The sequence below is a fragment of the Hyperolius riggenbachi genome, chromosome 3 (genome assembly GCF_040937935.1).
Source record: "Hyperolius riggenbachi isolate aHypRig1 chromosome 3, aHypRig1.pri, whole genome shotgun sequence".
NCBI classification, from domain to species: Eukaryota; Metazoa; Chordata; class Amphibia; order Anura; family Hyperoliidae; genus Hyperolius; species Hyperolius riggenbachi.
The window spans coordinates 245,943,433-245,968,188 of record NC_090648.1 but is presented as its reverse complement, the minus strand read 5'-3'; the positions used below and the strand labels follow the sequence as shown (position 1 = coordinate 245,968,188).

Below are 24,756 nucleotides of genomic sequence, written 5' to 3'. Positions count from 1 at the left end.
ATGAGATGCAGAGCCAGACTTTATTGGTTCAGTAGCGATTAATTATGCTATCAAGGAATTGCTACTGAAAGGTTATGGGAGTGAGCCCAAAGCAGTATTGGGATTGTGGGGTGATCACAAAAATGATACACCACACCATTTCTGCAATTGATCTGTAGTGATCCTATTTAAGCAAATGAGGGCCAAATCGCAATCACTCTGGAATCAAGGCAAAACAATGCGTTACTCTGGCGTTTCAAAAATCGAGCATGATTTTAGAATCTCCTATCACAACCGCAAAGGGGCACCTAGCCTAACTCTGAATGACTGACTCAGAACAAGAAAATTGTCAGGTGTTTTGACTCTCCTGGCCGGATGCTGGTTTTCAGTGTGAGGTTTGGAAATGTATTTCATATGGGCATCTTTGCTTCTGCAACATCTCTCACCGACTTATTTTTAAATTTCTTGTAGAAATCCTATCTCCATTTGCCAAGCAAATGAAAATTGTATGCGTTCATGAGAAGGGACAATGTCAGTAGTGGCTATAACTGCTAATGCAAGTCTACTGCCATCTACATGTTGCAACTGCTAGAGACATGTGACATATCAATGTCTTTGGAGACAAGTCAAGGTGACACGATACTGCAACAGCAGAATTGATCATGTGACGTGGCCATAACTACTCATGTTTCTGATGGAAGAAGAGGCTGTGCGTGTTATAATGAGTGTTAGTGTTTGAATCTACGTGGTTTGGAACCCAAAAACACTCGTTAAACCACTATTTCCGTACAGAACAGCAGGACAGGGTGCATTTCATTTAACGCTGATACTATAAGTACTGGAGTTAAAGGAAATGCACTTTGTCCTGCTAGTCCTTGCTGAAATGGTGCTGAAAGCGTGTGTTCAGGCACCCAACCATGAATTGCCGAATTTGAACACTAACACTCGTTATAAGCAGTTTTGTAGTTCTGATATTAAGATCCAGCACAGTAGTACATACCAGTGAAGTATTATTATTTATTCATACAATATGATATGTACTCCAAAACTAGTAAATCGCACTCTCACAGCCATGAGTGGTCTGCGCATGTTCAGTGGCATTGTTTTGCCCACTGCGCGAGTGAGGGATGCTCCTGGCTATGGGAGCATGTTGGAGGAAGCATCCAGTATTCATAGCGTGACACAGAGGGAACCGCACAGCACGGAATGACTGTGAGGGACCAGGAAGACTTCAGGGGGCTGAAAGAAGACCTATATAACTGCCCATATAACAGCCTCATTTAACTGGCAATTTTTTTTTTTCAGTTACAGTTTCCCTTAAAGGGAACCTGAAGCAAGGAAAATTATTTAAAATAAACCCATGATGTAGTGCAAATGAATATTACATACTAACCTCACCGTCAGTTCCTCTCAGAAGCTCACCATTTTCTTCTTACAGTGATCCCTTCCAGTTCTGACAATATTTTGTCAGAACTGAAATATACCAGTTGCTGTCAGTTATATATCAGCAGCTGTCAGTTACAACTGAATGTGCAAGGTAATGTCCATGTTTCCCTATGGCTCAAGTGGGTGATTTTACAGTTTAACAGTGTGCTAACCAGGAAGTTGTTATGGGGTAATGGCCATTTTTAAAATGGAGGGCGGAGAAATCCATTGATCACAGCGGACAAATGGGACGCAGGAGAGGAGAAAGAGATTGAGGAGTAGACTACACTGGAAGGTAAGTATGACCTGTGTATGGTTATTTTTATTTTTTATTTTCAGTTCAGGTTCTATTTAAAGTGGACCTGTACTCTTGCACAGGACACAAGGAAAACAGAGAAAAATGCACCCGAAGAGCCTGTCTAATTCCCCTTCATACCCACGTAATCACAAGTATAAATTATCTCTCAGCTGTGTCAGCACAGAAATTTGTCTGTCCTTGACAGACACAGTTAATATGTAAACACGGGAAGTTAACCCTTTGCTTCCATTAAATCAGGAAGTAGACACACTGCAGATTTATTGCAGGAGTTCTGTAAGCTTTAAAGCCTCATCTACACGCGTAGATGAGGCGGCGATGTTCCTTATCAACCGAGCCGCTGATGCAGCTCGATTGATAAGTTCTGACAGGTCTGATCTGTGAGCCGCCGATTCCCTGCTCGTTGGGGACAATGGCAGGGAATCGAGCGGAAGATAAGCGGCGCCGGGCGGGGACGAGCGGGGGATCGAATCCGACGCACGTGCGACGAACGGGGACGCGGCGGGTACGCGCGGGTATGCGGAAGAGGCGATCCGGCGGCTAATCGAGCCGCAGGATCGCCTCCACATCTCCACATGTAGACGGGGCTTTAAGGTTATTATGCTGTTGCTTATCTTTTAGAGCAGAGAGGAAGTTCTGAGTTCATGTCCTCTTTAAGTGAACAGGCTGAGGCCAGGGCTGGCGGACAACAGTGTAGACAATGGAACAGGCCAAGATCACAACAAAACCAGATGAGCAGGGAAGGTCAGACAACAATAGCCTCAATTCACTAAGCTTATCTCCTGTCTTTAATAACTCTTCTAGAGTAGTCACCATGGTGATAAGGCATGTAGTATTCAGGAAACATTTTACCTCAGGCAAACCTAAAGTTAACTCTTCTGTCTTTAAGTTAACTCTTCAATCGTTAAAATAACTCCACGGTAAAAAAAAAGGCTGTTTATTAACTGCGTGTGAAAATAACTACAGAAGAGGTAAATTAACTACAGAAGAGGTAACTTAAAGAGATACTGTAGGAGGTGATCGGGGGGAAATGAGTTAAAGTTACCCGGGGCTTCTAATGGTCCCCCGCAGACATCCTGTGCCCGTGCAGCCACTCCCCAATGCTCCGGCCCCGCCCCTGGTTCACTTCTGGAATTTCAGACTTTAAAGTCTGAAAACCACTGCGCCTGCGTTGCCGTGTTCTCGCTTTCCCTGATGTCACCAGGAGCGCACGGCGCAGGTACAGACCATACTGGGCTTGCGCAGTAAGCTCATGGTGCCATCAGCGGGAGTGAGGACACGGCAACGCAGGCGCAGTGGTTTTCAGACTTTAAAGTCTGAAATTCCAGAAGCGTCCCAGAGGCGGGGCCGGAGCATCGGTAAGTGGCTGCGCGGGCACAGGATGTCTGTGGGGGACCATTAGAAGCCCCGGGTAAGTTTAACTCATTTTCCCCTGACCCCCCTACAGTGTCCCTTTAAGGAATGAAGAGATAAGATAACTCTCTTACTGTGTGGAGTTAAGTTTTCTCTTGCCTTATTATCTCCAGCATGATCTTAGTGAATTGAGGCCAATTTATCGGAATTTGTCTGAGCAACAGATCAAAAGTAGGCAGTCAAAAGTTACAATGTATAACATACACAACTGACAAGGTTCAGGTTAATGCACCCAAAAGTGGCAGAAAAAATAGTACTGAGTGCTGCCATAAGGAAGTATCTCATATGAAAGAGAACAGACTTTCCATCCAAATTCTTCCCAAATTAACTCTAGTTGTGTTCACTCTTCTCCCTTTTCCCTACCAAAATCCAGGGGGATTATCTGTCCATTTCATGGAGAGCTAACTATTGAAGTCAGTTGTATAAAGTATAGCATATACCAGATGTGAAAAAGTTATGATGATTTAATATCTAGAAAATATTGATAATTTACCACCTTGCATCACATCAGATGCAAGCAAAGATCTGAACTAATATCCCCCTCCCCCACTGCAGTACAAAGCTATGGAGGCATGCATGCATTCCACTCCCACCCTGCTTGATCCCACATAGAGCAGCCTTTCCTGATCAATGTTTATTTGTCAAACTAACCACTTCAGCTCAAGAGCAATTTTCACATATAGGCGCTGCTCCCATTTATTCACCAATAACTTTATTTCTCCTTATCACAGCTAAATGATCTATAGATTGTTTTTTTCAGGACAAATTCAGCTTTTAGTATGTGTTAATTTTGTTTAGTAATCACCTTATTTTCTATGCATTTTAAAGGGAAAATAAGGGAAAATTGAAAAATCAAACTATTTCTCCATTTACATCTATTATAGCTTTACATTAACCTCCCTGGCGGTCTATTAAAACTGCCAGGATGGCAGCGCAACACTTTTCTTTTTATTTATTTTTTAATCATGTAGCTAGACTAGCGCTTGCTACATGATAACCGCTGTGCAGCGGCATCCCCCCACCCCTTCTGATCGCCTCAGGCGATCAGAGCAAACAGGAAATCCTGTTCAGAACGGGATTTCCTGTTTGGCTTCACCGTCGCCATGGTGACGATCGGGATGACGTCAACCACGTCATGGCGTCTGGGGGAATCCCGAACCACCTCTTACCGCAGCCTGGCGTTAATTGGCCAGGCTGCGCAAGGTGTCTTGGGGGGGCTCTAATGCGGCGGGTAGCGGCGAATCGGCACGGAGCAGCGGTGATCGGCTTGTACACGCAGCTAGCAAAGTGCTAGCAAAAAGCGAGCAAATCGGCCCACCAGGGGCTGAGAAATCCTCCGCGGCGGCTTAGGCCGAGCTCAGCTTGGGCTTACCGGTGAGGAGGTTAAACAGTGCTGACTATAAGTTAAACCCACTAATTTTATTTGCTCATCCATGCTGGTTATTGCAACATTTAGATTATGTTCCTAGCTTTTTTTGCTTTCTCGTTGTAAACTATCAATGATTACAAGGCCTTATTTTGAAAAATAGTATTATACTCTCTTGGCATACACATTTAAAAAGCCAGGTTCCTAAGGTAACAATATATGTTGTTTCTTTCATATTCTGTCACTTTGTTTTCATTTTACAAGTCTTTTATTTTGGTACAGAATATGCAAAATTTAATTTCTTTTGGTTCAGTTTGTGACTAAAAAAAATACAGGAGACATGCGCCTCAACCCTAATACTCTTTAAACTCTATTCTACTACTTATCACTGTTAAAATGATACCACATATGTCTCTTGTAGTGTTGCTAAAACTTTCCCAAGTTTGATCATAATTCTGAAAATGACTTTTTTTATGTTTGATTTTGTCCCTACCTATTTTTCATGTGACGTGGTTCACAGCTTTTAGACACACCAAAATGTATTCTACAACTCGTCACGGTTAAAATGATACCACATGTGCCTTATTTAGTAGCAAACTGCTGCTGCACTGTCCACAACACTGGACAAATATATTCTTCCAGGTAGGCTTAAGTGGCGAATCTAACACTGATTGAGGGGACTTCATATTTTATAAAGAGTACTTACCGTATATACTCGCAAGCAAGCCAAATTTTTCACCCTCCAAAAATGGCCCAAAAGTTGGGGGGGGGGAGGGGGGGAGGCTTGCTCGCGAGTCATGTGCCAGTATGGGTAGGTGAAGTTCCAGAAAGAAGTCGGCACACCATCCAAAGATTATTCGGGTGCTTGACAAAGTGACACAGGCTATGCCAACATCAATACAATGTTCCAAGGATTGTCAGCACACCGTTTTCTAATGCACACACTTTATTGTGCCAGTTTCCACAAAGTAGTCCAACAATTGTTTCGGGGGCCGCACAGGGTCCCCCTTTATCAAGGCATGTGGTAACCACATGCCTTGAGTATGGGTAGGTGGGTAGGTAGGTAGTGCCCCTCCTCGCTCCCCCCACGGCTGCTATTACCTTAGGCGGCGCCGCTTCCTCTATCCCCGTCCTGCTCCGGTAACTAATTCACAGCAGCGTGCCCCTCGGCGGCTGCTGTGTTATGACGGAGGAAACCATAGAGAGCGGTTCCCATAGTAACGGCGATACATATCGCCGGTACAGGAAGCCGCTCTCTATGGTTTCCTCCGTCATCACACAGCAGCCGCCGAGGGGGGCGCTGCTGTGAACTAGTTACCAGAGCAGGACGGGGATAGAGGAAGCGGCGCCGCCTAAGGTAATAGCAGCGTCAGTGGCGGCTGAGAGGGGGAACGGGGACTTTACTAGCTATACTGGGGGACTACCTTACCCATACTGGGCACTTTACTAGCTATACTGGGCACTATACTAGCTATACTGGGACACACTGGGGGGGGGATCACGTGGCCAGCATTTCATACCCTCGGCTTATATGGGGGTCAATAATTTTTTTCTGGTTTTTCAGGAAAAAGTTGGGGGTCGGCTTACATGCGAGTATTATGCGGTCCAGGCAATTACACACTCAGGAAAAGTGCAATGCTAAGCTTATGGGACGTTCACAGTGCGACGTTAGCGTCGTATTGTAACATGTAGCGTTATGGTAACGCACTACTTGCAGTGCGTTTCCTCAAACGCACAGGTTGCCAGGAACAGGAAAACATACTTTTCATTGCCTGTATGCTTAACTGTACCTACTGTATGCAACAGTAATGGAGTGTTAATGTGTGTTACCACCTTTTTTTTGCATTGCAATGCTGTGTTGTGACCTCGCATTACAATGCAACATTCCACTGTGAATGAGCCCTCAATCACTTCAGCGTCAGCAAGTGTTTCAACGCCTTCAGTGTTTGTGTCTCAGCTTACAGCCTGGAATCTCCTTCACTAAAGGTGCTGTGACTTCGTGTAACTCCAAACCTTAACTCTTAACTTCTCCCTAACCTTCCCCCTTCCCCTCCTTAACTCCTAACCTTAACCACCCCAAGGTTAGGAGTTATGGAGGGGGTGGGGGGAGGTTAAGGTTAGGAGTTAAGGAGGGGGAGGTTAGGGGTTAAGGAGGGGAAGAGTTAGGTTTAAAGAGGAACTCCAGTGAAAATAATGTAATAAAAAAGTGCTTCATTTTTACAATAATTATGTATAAATGATTTAGTCAGTGTTTGCCGATTGTAAAATCTTTTAAATCCCTGATTTACATTCTGACATTTATTACATGGTGACATCTTTACTGTTGGCAGGTGATGTAGCTGCTGCATGCTTTTTTGGCAGTTGGAAATAGATGTAAACAGCTATTTACCACAATGCAACAAGGTTCACAGACAGGAAACTGCCAGGAATACCATGGTCCTCAGAGTTTCTTGTGGGAGGCGTTTCACCACAATATCAGTCATACAGCGCCCCCTGATGGTCTGTTTGTGAAAAGGTATAGATTTCTCATGTAAAAGGGGGTATCAGCTACTGATTGGGATAAAGTTCAATTCTTGGTCGGAGTTTCTCTTTAACCAGTTCCCTACCCTGGGGTTTTCCCCCTAAAAAACCCAAGCAATTTTCTACATTTCACAGGTCTCCCATTCATTAGCCCATAACTTTAGCAATACTTATCAAAAATAAATGATCTATACCTTGTTTTTTTTTTGCCACCAATTAGGCTTTCTCTAGGTGGTACTTTTTGCTAAGTATTATTTTACTTTGAATGCATTTTGAAGGTAATAAGGAGAAAAAAAAATGAAAAAAGTCATTATTTCTCAGGTTTCAGGCATTACCGTTTAAAAATAAAAAGTATTACTGTAGATCAAGCCCACAAATTTTATTAGTCCATATGTCCGGTTTATTTCAACATTTAAATTAACTTCCTAGTACAATGTATGGCGACAATATAATATTTGTAAATAAAGGTGTATTTTTTTGCTTTGCACTTTACTAGCGATTACAAGCCGTATTCGCCAAAATAACAGTAATATACCCTCACGGCATACATATCTAAACTGCTAAGTCCATTTATTAGCCCCCACCCCCGTAGTTAGCAAGATGTGCCCCTTTATTACCCTCCACCCCCCATAGATGGCCAGGTGTGCACCTTTATTCCCCCCCACTCCCCATAGATAGCCAGGTGTGCCCCTTTATCTTCCCCCCCATTATAGATTGCCAGATGTGCCCCCTATTAGCCCCTCCACCATAAAAATCCCAGATGTGACCCTTTATTAGCCAGATTCGCCCCTTTGTCCCCCTACCCCCATTGATAGCCAGGTTTGCCTATTTGTCCTTCTCCAATAGGTAATTATATGTACCCTCTATTCCATCTCCCCCCCCCCCCCATGGATAGCCAGGTGTCCCCCTTTATCCCCCCAGTATAGCCAGATGTGCCCCTTATCAGCCCCTCCCCCAGTATAAAAGATAAATATGTGCCCCCTTGACCCCCCATAGATCCAAAGGTGTGCCAATGTATTCTCCCCCCCTCCCCATAGATAATCAATGTGTCCCTTTGTCATTGCCCCCCCCCCCCTATATAGCCAGGTGAGCCCCTTTGCCCCCCCTCCCCATAGATGGCCAGGTGCGTAATGATCCTCCCCCTCTCCCCCTTACATAGCCCCCAGCCATTATGCCCCCCTCCCCTCACCTCCATGCTGCTATCGAGGAAGCAGCATGGAGGATTGGCATGTAAACAGCTCACCTTGCCTCGTTCTAGCGCGATCAGCCTCCCCTCCGTGCATCACCGCTGCCTGTGTCATTATGCCGAACGGATCGGGTCCCGGCTTGATGACGTCATCAAGCCGGGACCCGATCCATTCGGCATAATGACACAGGCAGCGGTGATGCACGGAGGGGAGGCTGATCACGCTGAAACGAGGTGAGGTATGTTTACATGCCAATCCTCCATGCTGTCCGATCGCAGCATGGGAGAAGAAGGGGGGGGGGATGCTAAATTACAGGGGATCGGGCAGAGGGTTGAAGGATCGGACCCCCGGGAGGGAATCCTTAATTAGTGTAGTTAGAGGGAGGGGGGTTAATGAGCTCAGACGCGTGCTAGCACGCGTACTGTGCTCATTAAAGGGAACTGACTTATATTCACGTCATGTGGCTTTCAAGAGCCACTTACAATGACGTGAATATACTGTAGGTAGGATACGAACTGGTTAAACACTTCAGTCTATCTGGACGGATACATCCGTCCAGATAGACTGTGCTGCTGCCGCTGCCTGAGGCGCACGATCGCACACGCTCCCGTGCGCACGCCCGCTGCCTGCGGTTACTCCCTTGATCAGTATATAATTCCCATTCACCGATCTAAGTCCCCACAGAAAAACTGACGGTCTCTAATCAGAGACCGCGGTATTTCTGCAAAAAGCCTCCTTGTAGTTGCTGGAAGTGTGATAGTACGCTTCCAGGACTTTTTGGACTGTGGCCATCTTGTGGCCAAATAGTAAACTACAACCACAAACATTTTTTACATTACATTAGTTTACATTTAAAATTATCTGTTTCCCTCCCACACCAAAAATTACCCAAATACATTTTTTAATTAAAAAAAAAAATTACAATTAAAAAACAAAACATAAATAGTTACCTAAGGGTCTGAACTTTTTAAATATACATGTCAAGAGAGTATCTTATTATATTTTTTTAAATTATAAGCTTGTAAATAGTGATGGACGCAAATTGAAAAAATGCACCTTTTTTTCTAAATAAAATATCGGCGCCATAAATTGTGATAGGGACATCATTTAAATGGTGTAATAACCCGAACAAATAGGTAAATAAAATACATGAGTTTTTTAATTACGGTAGCATGTATTCATTTTAAACTATAATGGCCAAAAACTGAGAAATAATGCATTTTTTTCCATTTCTTTCTCAATCTTCCTGTTAAAATGGATTTAGAAAAAAATAATTCTTAGCAAAATGTATTACCCAAAGAAAGCCTAATTAGTGGTGGAAAAAAAAAAGATATAGATCAATTAATTGTGATAAGTAGCGATAAAGTTATTGGCGAATGAATGGGAAGTGAACGTTGCTCGGGTGCATACGATTTTCAACACTGTAGACTGAAGTGGTTAAAGGACTTACGAGGCGAACACACAAAAAAAAGTTAATTACCTCATGGCCATTGCAGTGCTCCTAGCAGACTATCAGCGCCTGGCCTGTCACTGTGTGGCCCTCTGTTAGCATTATCCAAGCTGTAGTTCAGGCCCCGACCCTGCCCAGGATCGCTCTATCAATTTGCGATCAAAAATGCCGCTTTAAAAAAATCCTGCAGCTGCGCAGTTCTTAGCCGCTAGTGAGGCTGCGCAGGTTCTCTGGCCTGTCCCCGGCTCGTCCTCGCTCCCTTCACTCAGCTCTGTACGTCATGTGGGCGTGTCCGCACGACCGCCCATATGACTGATTGAGGGACAAGTCACGTCTCCCCACGCTCAGCGCTGTTTCTCTCGGCTGAGGGGGCGCGGCTGACTTGTCCCTCAATCAGTCATGTGGGCGGCCGTGCGGATGACTGATTGAGGGACAAGTCAGCCGCGCCCCCTCAGCCGAGAGAAACAGCGCTGAGCCTGGGGAGACGTGACTTGTCCCTCAATCAGTCATGTGGGCGGCCGTGCGGACACGCCCACATGACGTACAGAGCTGAGTGAAGGGAGCGAGGACGGGCCGGGGACAGGCCAGAGAACCTGCGCAGCCGCACTTGCGGCTAAGAACTGCGCAGACGCAGGATTTTTTTAAAGCGGCGTTTTTGATCGTAAATTGATAGGGCGACCCTGGGCAGGGTCGGGGCCTGAACTACAGCTTGGATAATGATAACAGGGAGCCACACAGTGACAGGCCAGGCGCTGATAGTCTGCAAGGAGCACTGCAATGGCCATGAGGTAATTAACTTTTTTTTGTGTGATCGCCTCGTAAGTCCTTTAAGGTTAGGAGTTGAGGAGGGAATCTAAGGTTGGGATTTAAGTATGGGGGAGAAGTTAAGGTTAGGGGTTAAGGGGGAGGTTAAGGGTTAGGTTATGGAGGAGGGAAGTTAAAGGGAATGTCCAAGCAAAATAAAAAAATGAGTTTCACTTACCTGGGGCTTCTCCCAGCCCCATGCAGCCATCCTGTGCCCTCGTAGTCACTCACTGCTGCTCCAGTCCCCCGCTGGCAGCTTGCCGACCTCAGAGGTCGGCGGGCCGCATTGCGTACATTTTTACGCATTCCCGCTAGTGCAGGAACATTAACACATACATTTTTACGCATTACTGGTTCAATGCGTACATTTTTACGCATTGAACCAGTAATGCGTAAAAATGTATGTGTTAATGTTCCTGCACTAGCGGGAATGCGTAAAAATGTACGCAATGCGGCCCGCCGACCTCTGAGGTCGGCAAGCTGCCAGCGGGGGACTGGAGCAGCAGTGAGTGACTACGAGGGCACAGGATGGCTGCATGGGGCTGGTAGAAGCCCCAGGTAAGTGAAACTCATTTTTTAATTTTGCTTGAACCTTCCCTTTAAGGTTAGGAGTTAAGTAGGGGGAAGGGGAGTGGTTAAGGTTAGGAGTTAAGAAGGTGGAATTAAGTTTTAGAGATACGTTTAGGAAATAAGGATGGTGGAGGTGAAGGGTTAGGGTTAAGGTTAGGGGTTAAGGGTTACTAATTTTACTAAACTATTCTTTGTAAGTAAATGTGTTCATTCTGCACCTAATAGCCACAGCACCTCTATTGAAAGGGATTCCAGGCTGTAATCTGAGACACTGCTGAAGGGATTGAAACATTGTATACACTTGCTGACTCAAATACAATGTATTTTAATCTGATCTAACATCTAATCTATCTTAAAAGCAACCTAAAGAGAATGTAAAGTGACCAGTTTAATTTACCTGTGGCTTCTTCTCTGTGTCGCTCTCTTCCGCTCTGTTCCATTTGGCAGCTGTGCCCCTCAGAAAGCTCCTTGCGTGATCTGGGACACGCACCTCCTCGATCACGCTCAAGTAGCCAGGAGCGTAGCCAAATGCTTGTGAAGGTGCACGGACGGGCTGCGCATGCACAGTAGAATCATACAACACTTCAGCTGAATGAAGGAGAGCGGAACTACAGCTAGAGACCAGAAGGACTACAGGGGGCTGGAAGAAGCCCAAGGTGAAACTGGGCACTTTACTTTCACTATAGGTACCCTTTAAGACATGTCGGGCCCAAAGGGCAATCCCCATCCAGATTATATTTCAATGCAATATTTGTTAACTCAAGTGTTTAAACCAGCACTTTAATCTTTTATCTGTAAATACCTGAGATGATAATGACTTTTAAGTTTTGATCATCAACTTCATTAGAGAGGTCTCTCCGGAGAGACTGCAGCATGGAAAGGGACAAAGCATTCCGCTTCTCTGGATTATTCATAGTTATCCTCCTGAACAGAAATACATTCATTTTAATCAGTTATTTCAAACAGTTAGTATTGTACCAAACAGAACTTTGCTAGCATACCTTCAGACTCATTAGAGTGTGCATTAGTGCATAAGAAAGACACTGAACAAAGTTCAGGAGTCTGGATTTTTGTGTGACGGCAAAGAAAAATAGGAAAACTAGATGTTATTTAAAGCGGATCCGAGATGAAAAACTAACTATGACAAGTAACTTGTCTATATATCTTATCTAAAGTTTAGATAGTTTACACAGCAAATCTAGCCGCAAACAGCTTCAACAATTTATGATTATTTATTCCTGTGATACGATGAGGGCAGCCATGTTCGGTTTGTCACATTACACACAGGTAAGCTGATAGCATCTGCAGCCCTCAGCTCAATCCCCTCTCCTCCTCCCCTCTGCCTCTGGAATCTCTGGCTAGTAACCTCCTCCTACCCAGACTGAGATCCCATGAGCCCTTGCTACATGAGTCTGAGAATGCCAAGGAACCTCTCTGAAGCTGTGGGCGAGGCTTCTTTAGTTTATATGGAGTTAGAGTATTAAAACAAAACAAAAAAAGTATTTGGCTTGAGGAATGCCCTATAAACTATATGAAAGGAACATAATTATGCAATGAGTAAAAGTTTATCTCGGATCCACTTTAACCACTTGAGGACCACAGTCTTTTCGCCCCTTAAAGGGAACCAGAGAGGTTGGGGGGAAGCTTTAATACATACCTGGGGCTTCCTCCAGCCCCATAGGCACGGATCGCTCCCACGCCGCCGTCCTCTGCTGCCTGGATCCGCCGGTACCGGGTCCCGTCATTGCCGCTAGTCGGCCAGTCGGCCGGCGGACGTGGCCGATTCGCCGCATCACACGGAGCTCCTTCTATACAAGTACGCATGTGGCTGCCTGCTGTGCAGCCGCATGCGTACATGTATGGAGGGAGCCCCTGTGATGCGGACAATTGGCCGCGTCCGCCGGAAGTGACGGGCCCGGTAACGGCGGTTCCAGGAAGCGGAGGATGGCGGCGTGGGAGCGATCCAGGCTTATGGGGCTGGAAGAAGCCCCCGGTATGTATAAAAGCTTGTTCTTTTTTTTTTCAGCCCGTTCCTCTCTGGTTCCCTTTAAGGACCAGAGCCTTTTTTTCCATTCAGACCACTGCAGCTTTCATGGTTTATTGCTCGGTCATACAACCTACCACCTAAAAGAATTTTACCTCCTTTTCTTGTCACTAATACAGCTTTCTTTTGGTGCTATTTCATTGCTGCTGCGAGTTTTAGTTTTTATTATATTCATCAAAAAAGACATGAAGTTTGTCAAAAAAATGACTTTAACTGTCTGTGCTGACATTTTTCAAATAAAGTAAAATTTCCTATACATTTGAGCGCGAAAGTTATTCTGCTACATGCCTTTGATAAAAAAAAAAAAACATTCAGTGTATATTTATTTATAGTGTTTACAAACTGGTGCCAAAAGTGAATTTTCCCATTTTCAAGCATCTATGACTTTTCTGACCACCTGTCATGTTTCTTGAGGTGCTAAAATTCCAGGATAGTATAAATACCCCCCAAATGACCCCATTTTGGAAAGAAGACATCCCAAAGTATTCACTAAGATTCATGGTGAGTTCATACAAGATTTTATTTTTTTGTCACAAATTAGCGGAAAATGAAACTTTGTGACAAAAAAAAAAAAAAAAACTTGCGACAAAAAAAAAAATGAAATCTGCCACGGACTCACTATGCTCCTGTCTGAATACCTTGAAGTGTCTACTTTCCAAAAGGGGGTCATTTGTGAGGTGTGTTCACTGTCCTGGCATTTTGGGGGGTGCCTAATTGTAAGCACTCCTGTAAAGCCTAAAGATGCTCATTGGACTTTGGGCCCCTTAGCGCAGTTAGGCTGCAAAAAAGTGCCACACATGTGGTATTGCCGTACTCAGGAGAAGTAGTATAATGTGTTTTGGGGTGTATTTTTACACATACCCATGCTGGGTGGGAAAAATATCTCCGTAAATGACAATTTTTTTTTTTTTTTTTTTTTTTTTTTTTTTTACACACAATTGTCTATTTACATAGATATTTCTCCCACTCAGCATGGGTATGTGTAAAAATACACCCTAAAACACATTATACTACTTCTCCTGAGTACGGCGATACCACATGTGTGGCACTTTTTTGCACCCTAACTGCGCTAAGGGGCCCAAAGTCTAATGAGTACCTTTAGGATTTCACAGGTCATTTTGCGACATTTGGTTTCGAGACTACTTCTCACGGTTTAGGGCCCCTAAAATGCCAGGACAGTATAGGAACCCCACAAATGACCCAATTTTAGAAAGAAGACACCCCAAGGTATTCCGTTAGGAGTATGGTGAGTTCATAGAAGATTTTATTTTTTGTCACAAGTAAGCGGAAATTGATTTTAATTTTTTTTTTTTTACAAAGTGTTATTTTCCGCTAACTTGTGACAAAAAATAAAATCTTCTATGAACTCATCATACACCTAACAGAATACCTTGGGGTGTCTTCTTTCTAAAATGGGGTCACTTGTGGGGTTCCTATACTGCCCTGGCATTTTAGGGGCCCTAAACCGTGAGGAGTAGTCTTGAACCCAAATGTCTCAAAATGACCTGTGAAATCCTAAAAGGTACTCATTGAACTTTGGGCCCCTTAGCACAGTTGGGCTGCAAAAAAGTGTCACACATGTGGTATCGCCGTACTCAAGAGAAGTAGTATAATGTGTTTTGTGGTGTATTTTTACATATAACCATGCTGGGTGGGAGAAATCTCTGTAAATGACACATTTTTGATTTTTTTTTTTTACACACAATTGTCCATTTACAGAGAGATTTCTCCCACCCAGCATGGGTATGTGTAAAATACACCACAAAACACATTATACTACTTCTCCTGAGTACGGTGATACCACATCTGTGACACTTTTTTGCAGCCTAGGTGCGCTAAGGGGCCCAACGTCCTATTCACAGGTCATTTTGAGGCATTTGTTTTCTAGACTACTCCTCACGGTTTAGGGCCCCTAAAATGCCAGGGCAGTATAGGAACCCCACAAGTGACCCCATTTTAGAAAGAAGACACCCCAAGGTATTCTGTTAGGTGTATGGTGAGTTCATAGAAGATTTTATTTTTTGTCACTAGTTAGTGAAAAATGAAACTTTGTGAAAAAAACAATAAAAATCAATTTCCGCTAACTTGACAAAAAAAAAAAAAAAAAAAAATCTTCTATGAACTCATCATACACCTAACAGAATACCTTGGGGTCTCTTTTTTCTAAAATTGGGTCACTTGTGGGGTTCCTATACCGCCCTCGCATTTTACGGGCCCAAAACCGTGAGTAGTCTGGAAACCAAATTTCTCAAAATGACTGTTCAGGGGTATAAGCATCTGCAAATTTTGATGACAGGTGGTCTATGAGGGGACAAATTTTGTGAAAGCAGGGTGGCCTCTTAGATGACAGGTTGTATTGGGCCTGATCTGATGGATAGGAGTGCTAGGGGGGGTGACAGGAGGTGATTGATGGGTGTCTCAGGGGGTGGTTAGAGGGGAAAATAAATGCAATCAATGCACTGGGGAGGTGATCGGAAGGGGGTCTGAGGGGGATCTGAGGGTTTGGCCGAGTGATCAGGAGCCCACACGGGGAAAATTAGGGCCTGATCTGATGGGTAGGTGTGCTAGGGGGTGACAGGTGGTGACAGGAGGTGATTGATGGGTGTCTCAAGGTGTGATTAGAGGGGGGAAATAGATGCAAGCAATGCACTGGCGAGGTGATCAGGGCTGGGGTCTGAGGGCGTTCTGAGGGTGTGGGCGGGTGATTGGGTGCCCTAGGGGCAGATTAGGGTCTAATCTGATGGGTAACAGTGACAGGTGGTGATAGGGGGTGATTGATGGGTGATTGATGGGTAATTAGTGGGTGTTTAGGGTAGAGAACAGATGTAAACACTGCACTTGGGAGGTGATCTGAGGTCGGATCTGCGGGCGATCTATTGGTGTGGGTGGGTGATCAGCAAGGGGCAGGTTAGGAGCTGATTGATGGGTGGCAGTGACAGGGGGTGATTGATGGGTGATTGACAGGTGATCAGTGGGTTATGACAGGGAAGAACAGATGTAAATAATGCACTGGCGAATTGATAAGGGGGGGTCTGAGGGCAATCTGAGCATGTGGGCGGGTGATTGGGTGCCCTAGGGGCAGATTAGGGTCTAATCTGATGGGTAACAGTGACAGGTGGTGATAGGGGGTGATTGATGGGTGATTGATGGGTAATTAGTGGGTGTTTGGAGGAGAGAAAAGATGTAAACACTGCACTTGGGAGGTGATCTGATGTCGGATCTGCGGGCGATCTATTGGTGTGGGTGATCAGATTGCCCGCAAGGGGCGGGTTAGGGGCTGATTGATGGGTGGCAGTGACAGGGAGTGATTGACAGGTGATCAGTGGGTTACTACAGGGGGGATAGAGGCATACAGTACACGGGGGGGGGTGGTTGGGGGGGGAGCAGGGGGCAGTTTAGGGTTAAAAAAAAATAGCGTTGACAGATAGTGACAGGGAGTGATTGATGGGTGATTAGGGGGGTGATTGGGTGCAAACAGTGGTCTGGGGGGTGGGCGGGGGGGGGGGGGGGGGGTCTGAGGGGTGCTGTGGGCGATCAGGGAGCAGGGGGGGGGAAATCAGTGTGCTTGGGTGCAAACTAGGGTGGCTGCAGCCTGCCCTGGTGGTCCCTCGGACACTGGGACCACCAGGGCAGGAGGCAGCCTGTATAATAGGCTTTGTATACATTACAAAGCCTATTATACACTTTACATGCGTCGATCCGGGTGCTAGTAACCCGCCGGCGCTTCAGAACGGCCGGCGGGTTACAGCGCGAGGGGGGCGGAGCCAGTCGCCGGCAGCTGATCGCGTCACGAATGACGCGATCGCCGCATAACCACGCCCGCCTCCGCCGATGGGCGTATTGCGGTCGTTTAGGCCCAGTCTTTGCCGCCGCCCATCGGCTGGGGGCGGTCGGCAAGTGGTTAAAGCATTCCTGAAACGACATGTGACATGATGGCATAAACACATATACATATAGTATCAAACCAACTTAGAATTTGTTTGCATTGCCTTTTTATTTATTAGTTAACAAACCAGTGCTTTGTCTGTGCAGCTAAAGCAGTAAGACCAGTAGTCCAATGCTGGCAGCTCTCCTAAACACTAAGTACAGACTGGGCCTCCTTTCCACAAGCAGCTGAAGGCAGTGAATTCACTGCCCTCCCCCCATGAAGATGCATCTGAGCCCTAGATGCCACAGGAGTTTTGGCTGCCTAATTTGACAAGTGCAGTCGCAAATGATCACCGCTGCCAAGAATCTATTAATTCTGTATCATTTCCGACCACCCCCCCAATGTGCCGGTAAGAGATAGGGCCTGCCGGATCTTCTCGGCAGAAAACGTACCCAACTATATTGTTCTCCCTCCTTACCCTGCTCCGTTCGTGTGCAGCTCAGTGTCCCGCCTCCCCCTCCAAAGTAACAGAATGCATCGCTAGCCTGTAGACTAGCGGCATGTCTGCACAGCATTGAGCCCAGAACTGTTGTCAGAGGGATTTATTCCCCATCACTGCCGGCAACATTGGTCACATGTGTGCACCTAGCTTTAGTAGTTGGAACAAAAGTTTAGCTGCAGCTGATTTTTTTTTCAACACATCTCGGCTCTGTTTAAGGGCCAGTTTACATGGAGTACAGAGTAATGCAAGGCAAAAACACAGAACATGTCAATGGCATCATACAATGAATGCATTGCAGTGCATTGTGTCGCGTCCAAAGCACTGCTGCATGCATTTTTCACATGATGCCATTGTCATAAATTGGTGTGCGCTGTACATACCTGTTAGGCTAGCACTGCGCTGAGATGCACCCAATTCATTGTAAACAGACTCTGAGGGTCCTTTCACTCTGTGCACATTGCGCGCCAAAAAGTCACATTGCGCATTAGGGGCTTGATTCACTATGCGGTGCTAACCTACTTAGCACGTTTAAAGTCTTTAGGCGCGCTAACCAGGGTGCTAAGTAGGTTAGCACCGATTTTCTCAATCAGATCGCGCACTAAGTACCGCGTGCAAAGTCCTATGCGCGCGCTAAGTCCCATAGGCTTTAATGGGCACATCGCGCGGAGCGCCCTGCGCTCTGTGCAGTGCGCACGTAAAGTTTTGCGTGCATAAAGATTTGCGCGCATAAAGTTTTGTTTAGACGTGCTAAGGGGGTTCTCACAGGCGTGCTAACAGTTAGCACCGCTTTGTGAATCAAGCCCTAGATGTGCAGTGTAACCATGCAGTAAAGCACACAGTACAATATAAGTATGGTTCCTTGCCATTGTAAATGCAACTGCACTGCCTGTGAACGTGCCATACAAATATCATTGCATCACGTTGGGATTCAGCGTGAAAAGGACCCTAAGGCTAGATGCACAGTGGTCAGTTGCATAACGCACTTGTTAAAATGTGTGTGAACTGCAATAGAGACTGGACATAGACTTTAACCTCCTTAGCGGTAACCCCGTGCTGGACACGGGGTAAGCCGCGCAGGAGGATTGCTCTAGCCCCGCTGGGCCGATTTGCATAATTTTTTTTTATACATGCAGCTAGCACTTTGCTAGCTGCGTGTTACCTTCAATCGCCGACGATTCGCCGCTACCCGCCGCGTCAGAGGGTGCCCCCCCCCCGAGACACTGTGCGCTACCTGGCCAATCAATGTCAGGCAGCGCTGAGGGGTGGATTGGGACTCCCTCTGATGTCACGACGTTGGACGTCATCGTGCACGTCATGCCCTCATGGAAATCCCGTTCAGAACAGGATTTCCTGACTGGCCTGATCGACAGAGGCGATCGAAGAGGGTAGGGGGATGCCGCTGCTCTGCGGCTATCATGTAGCTAGCGCTAGGTCTAGCTAGCTACATGATTTAAAAAAAAAAAAAAAAAAAAAAAAAAAATTTAAAAATAGTGCTGCGCTGCCTCCCTGGTGGATTTAATTGCCCGCCAGGGAGGTTAATGCAAAGCCTGCATGCAGCAAGTTACAATAATGCGATCAGTTACTGTGAACAGGCCCATAGAATTTTATGGGCAGTAACCTGACGTGCAGAATTTTTCTGCAACGCAACTGAGCACTGTGAACCTAGCCTAAGGCCCTGTTCAGTGTGGGCAGTAGGGATGGTCGGAATGCCAATTTCCGATTCCGCGGTATATCCGCATTCCGCCATTGCCAAATTACCGATTCCGCCTTCCGCTACCAATTTCCGCAATCCAATGCGAAATTTCCGCCGGAAATCGCGGAAATTCCGCCCGACTTTAACATCGATTTTCTCAAAAACTATAAGGCCTTTTTGAAAACTTTTCTTTTGCATCTTGTTCAGAAGATTCTGTTTAATAAACCCTAAAAATTTGGCGTTTCTAGGACTTACGGGGGCTTTGCTATTAACTGCTAAAATCCATTACAGTAAAAATCCGCTGACTTTAGTGGTTAATAGAAAAGCCCCCTTAAGTTTTCAAAAAGACCTTATAGTTTTTGAGAAAATCGATGTTAAAGTCGGGTGGAATTTCCGCGATTTCCAGCGGAAATCCGCCTCCTGCACTAGAACTACAGATTTCCGCATTCCGATGTGGAAATGCAATTTCCGATCGGAATTTCGGAAATTGCTTTTCCGCGGAATCCGAATGAGCATCCCTAGTGGGCAGTTGCATTGCAGAAAAATTCTGCATGTCAACTGATTGCCAATACAATTCTAAGGGGCTTTTCTGAGCGCTTTGTGATTGATTAGTGCTTTATGAGTGCTTTTTAAAAATTGCTCCCATTCACTTTCATTAAAAAAAAAAAAAAAGGTTACCGCTATTTTAATGAAAGTGAATGGGAGCGAATGGGAGCTAATCAATCACAAGCGCTCAGAAAAGCACTTATAGTGTGTCTGAGCCCTTACAGATTGTGTAATTCTAACTTGCTGCATGCAGGCTTTGTATTAAAGTCTATGTCCAGCCTCCATTGCAGTTCACACTCATAACATGTGAGTTATGCAACTGCCTAAGGTTAGGTTCACAGTGCCACAGCGCCTTGTGTTGCTACACAACGCAGATAAAAAACGCAACGCAAAGAAGCAAGTAATGTGTTGCGGTGGCATGCGATGTACGGGAGGCATACGAATGAAAATTGCATCATAGGTGTGCAACATTTGTGTCGCACATTTGAGAGTATAAAGCTCCGCCTCTTTAAAAACAGATGTGTGCAATGCCTGTAGTGCGACGCAGCACAAACATTCAAACATGAAAGCGTCACCATAGACTAACATTAAATGCGTCAATACATAATTTGCATAAACACAGAGTAGAATCTGTGTTATTTTTTAACGTACCCCGTTGATGCGCATCGCACAGCATGCACTGTGAACGTCACATTGACTTTTCATTGCTGTACATTATTCTCCGTTAAAAAAACGCCGTTATAACGCAATGTAACTGAGCACTGTGAACGTAGCCTCAGGTCTGGAACCCACTAAGAATCGCTTCAGCACTGTGTGCAGCGATTCCTAGTGCGATTGTGCTCGTGATCTGCCAACGCCTAGAAGCGCAGTACAGAAAACTGTACCATGCATTAAAAATAAAAACTTAACAGCACTTACGATTAGCGATTTGCGTGTTTTTTTTAACCACTCTGCGACTGCCTAACGCCAATTGGCGGCCGCAGAGTGGCTCCCCCAGGACCGCCTAACGCCAATTGGCATCAAGTCCCGGGGTCGGAGATTGGTGGGGGAATGCTCGCACGGATGCGCACACATCCCTGCTGAGTGACGGAGCTCCGTTGTGTAAACAGCCTGCCAGCCACGATCAGAGCTGGCAGGCTGTTAGGAAAATAAATGGCCTTTTTTTCTTTTGTACAGCGATGCGATCTAGCGCAGCGCTGTACAGGGGACAGCCCAGTCACTTGGCTGTCCCCTGCAGTGGCTCACATTCAGATCCCTCTTATAGGCTGATGCCTATGAGAGGTGATCTCGCTCCTGGATCTTGGAGGGAGGGAAATAAAAAAAAACAACAACAACAACAAAAATTTAAATTAATAAAAAATAAACAAACAATAGCAGCAGCAATCAGATGCCACCAACAGAAAGCTCTGATGGTGGCAAGAAAAAGGAGGCAAGATTTATTTGTGTTCCAAAGGGACCCATATACTGGTCGATTTCAGCCATCGATCGATTCTTTCATATTAGCCAATCAATCGATTTGTTCTGACAGGATGGAAAATCTAGGTTGATCTGCTGCTGGCAGCAGATCGATGGCCCATAATCCTGGGCATACACTGTTCGTTTCTGCCGCTCAATTCTTTTTGCCACTCGATTCTGCAGTCGATTCTCTTATCTTCTGCTCGTTTTTCTTATCTTTTCCATTCACTTCTATCAGGAATTGAGCGTCAAAACGATCGAACGGGAGATCGGACGTGTCAGAAATTATCTATCGAACCATCTATCTGCCTCAAAAATTAAATGGTGCAGTAATGCCTTTAGATCAATTTTCAATAGATTTAATTCTGAAATCTGTTCCTAATGTGTGGCACACATCATATAGATTCCTGTCAGATTTGACCTGACAGAAATCTATCTGATGGTCGATTTTGCTGCAAATCTATCAGTGTATGGCCACCTTTAGTTGTATGGCCGTGCAGCAAACTGTTGAAGATGCAGAGTGCTGAATTGTTAAAAATGGCCTAGTGACTAGACTAGGGGAATAAGCCTGTGGTCCTCAACAAGTTAAACAAAACTTTAAATAATATTTACCAGGTTTCCAACTTCTGTCCGTAGCCCCACCCACTAAAGGAAGAGGTCATAGGTGCTTCTCTATGACCAACCAGAGAAGCGCCTGTGACCTCTTCCTTTAGGGGGCAGAGCTATGGAGGAAAGCAGGAAATCTGACACCTGATGAGTATTATAAAGTTTATTAAAAACGTAATCGCTCGGCCCCCCGAAGCATTGCAAAATCAATTTCAAAAGCTATTTTGCAATGCTTATATACTTAGCATTCAGTGCTCAAAATGCTACATGTCCTACAATTGCGATTACCCCTAAATCGCAATCGCACTAGTGGATTCCCGACCACTCGCTTTAATTGGCAAAGCAATTTTAGGAAACGCTGACGAGCATCGGTGTCGGCGATCCCAAAACCGCTGCAAGAATCGCCCTAGTGGTTCCCAGCCCTATATCTGGATTCACAGTGGTTCGTTACATAACGCACACGTTACAATGAGTGTGAACAGCAATGAAGACTGGACATTTAATACAAAGTCAGCATGCAGCAAGTTATAATAACATGATCTGTTACAACGCAGTACTATGAACAGCTCCATAGCATTGTGTGGGCAGTGAGTCGACATGCAGAATTATTCTTTAACGAAACTTAGCATTGTGAACTAGGCTGTTTCTCCTTTCCCTCTCTATTGGAGAGAGCTGCAGACAGAAACTATTTGTTTTTATACTCGAATAGTTTTTATACTCCTAAATGGCATATAACATTCAGTATTCAATCTTTTTTTCACTGCTGCAAGGGAGCATATTTTTTGTTTGCACCCAAAAGGTTTCAGTTTAAAAGCTCATTGAATATCTATATATATTTACATGAAACTTGTCAGCAATATTATAAGCATTTACATTAGATAGTTACACTGACTAGATAAACAACAAGATTCAGGCTCATTGCAGCTTCCATCTCGTTACTGAACTTTTCAGTGTGGCGTCTGTTCAGTCCAGCAGTTTACCTTATCCCACCCTCCTGTAGACAGGCAGTGAGTGGAGGGGGCTCATCACGCTGCACTGTGCTGCTATTCCTCCTGAGTGCAGCTACAGCTGTGTGGGGCGCAGTCACAGCTCTGCATAGACACAGCACTTTACTCATGGCAGCCCTCGTGTTTGTTATGCTCCACTTTCCAAATAGGAAAAAGCATTGAGGTAAAAGTAAATACAGAAAGTCAGTGCTGCCCTCTAGAATGGAGGATCTACGCTACAGCAGGCTCGAGCTAATATTATGTAGACGACGCTTCACTCTAGTTTGTGGTCAGCAATAAAACTTGTTATGGAACTATTCAGAATAATATTGTAACAGTTTACTGATAGCACTTCACATGCTGTTAAGTATGTATTACTGCACAAATTAGTGCAAATAGTAACTGTACTAATTGCTCATTGAGGCAGGGGACACACTTGACTGTTTTAGTGAGAACTCATGTTAATCAATGGGCTAGTTCACCCTTCATATTTTTTTGCACACAGAAAAAAAGACATTCTGCCTGATGACTCTGCACATTTTGTCAGTTTTCTCTATCAATTACATCAGCTGCTGTGAAAAAACACGCATGTTTTCCTACATAGAAACACACTTGGTGTGCAGAAAACATGTAGAAAAACGCGCGCAGAAAACTGAAAGACAAGTGTGTTCCCTGCCTCAGGGCTTATTCACAGTGGGACGTTGCGGAGCTGCGTTATAAACTCATTTAAAGCAGTGCTAATCCTGTGGGACGTTTACAGTGTGACGATAGCATTGCATTGTAATGTTTAGCGTTATGGTAACGAACTGCTGAAGTGCATTTCTTCTAAACATACACGTTACCGGGTACAGGAAAGCATACTTTTATTTGCCTGTATGCTTTACTGTACCTACTATATACGGCAGTAACGCAGCGTTAATGTGCGTTACCACCTTTTTTTGCGTTGCGTTGTAATGCTGCGTTGTGACTTTAACGTTGCATTACAACACAATGTCCCACTGTGAATGTAGCCTCACTGTATTCTGTTCAACATGTTTGCAAATCCTCTTGTCTATGTTCACTCAATCACTTCAATTCATTTTTCTATTTTTCATCTCATCAAAACCCAGCTGGACATTTATGGGCGTACATTTGAAAAAGATGCCCGTTTAAAGGGACTCTGAGGAGTAAAAGAAAACAAAATCGGAACTTACCTGGGGCTTTCTCCAGCCCACCGTAGATCGGGAGGTCCCCCCGGCATCTTCCTGGTTACTCTCCCGGTACCTCCACAGAAATAACGACCGATGACGCTCCTCATCATCGGTCGGGCTACACGTCATCACAGCGGCCGGCGTGACAAAACTGCACATGCGCGGTTTCTAACTAAACCGCGCATGCGCAGTACTGTCATGCCGGCCGGTGTGATCACACATAGCGGCCGGAGTGATGACGAGGTGCGTCATCGTTCAGGAAGTGTCCCGGAGTCGCCGGTCGTGATTTCTGTGGAGGGACCGGGAGAAGAACTAGGAAGATGCCAGGGGGACCTCCCGATCTACGGTGGGCTGGAGAAAGCCCCAGGTAAGTTCCGATTTTGTCCTCATAGTCCCTTTAAAAGTACGCAGGATAACGGTAGTAGAATATCAGTAAATTTACTGATATCGTACTACATTCATATTGTAAAATATCGGTAATATTTACTGATATTTTACTATGACCTAACCTCTCCCTACTCTCAGGCCTCGTTTACACTTCTTAGCACAGATGGCCGAGCGATCGGAATGCAACGCCAGTGATCGCACGCCATCTGCACTGTCGTGCATTGCACTGCTGATCCTATTCACAACAGTGTCCTTCCCGTTGGCAAATCTTTTAAAAGACCTTGAAGTTCTTGAGAAAAACAATTTTGAAGTGTACCCGAGCTTCAGCTCGGGTACAAAATTAGAAACTTACCTAAAGAGAGGGAAGCCTCAGAATCCTATTGAGGCTTCCCTTTGTATTCTAATGTCCCCCGTCACTGAGCATGGACCCCCGGAAGATTAGCGACAAG

General features: G+C 45.2%; 1 protein-coding gene across 1 annotated transcript in view; it reads right to left on the bottom strand.

Annotated features, from left to right (window-relative positions):
* Nucleotides 1-22,881, bottom strand: part of ECHDC3 (enoyl-CoA hydratase domain containing 3) — a 31,781-nt gene extending 8,900 nt beyond the window's left edge. Inside the window, exons 1-2 of the mRNA XM_068272660.1 lie at nt 22,725-22,881; nt 11,833-11,954 (exon numbers count right to left, since the gene is read on the bottom strand). Of these exons, the coding sequence (XP_068128761.1) occupies nt 11,833-11,954; nt 22,725-22,861 (259 nt within the window). The 5' untranslated portion in view covers nt 22,862-22,881. The remainder of the gene's footprint in view (nt 1-11,832; nt 11,955-22,724) is intronic.
* Between the last annotated feature and the right edge of the window lie 1,875 nt (nt 22,882-24,756).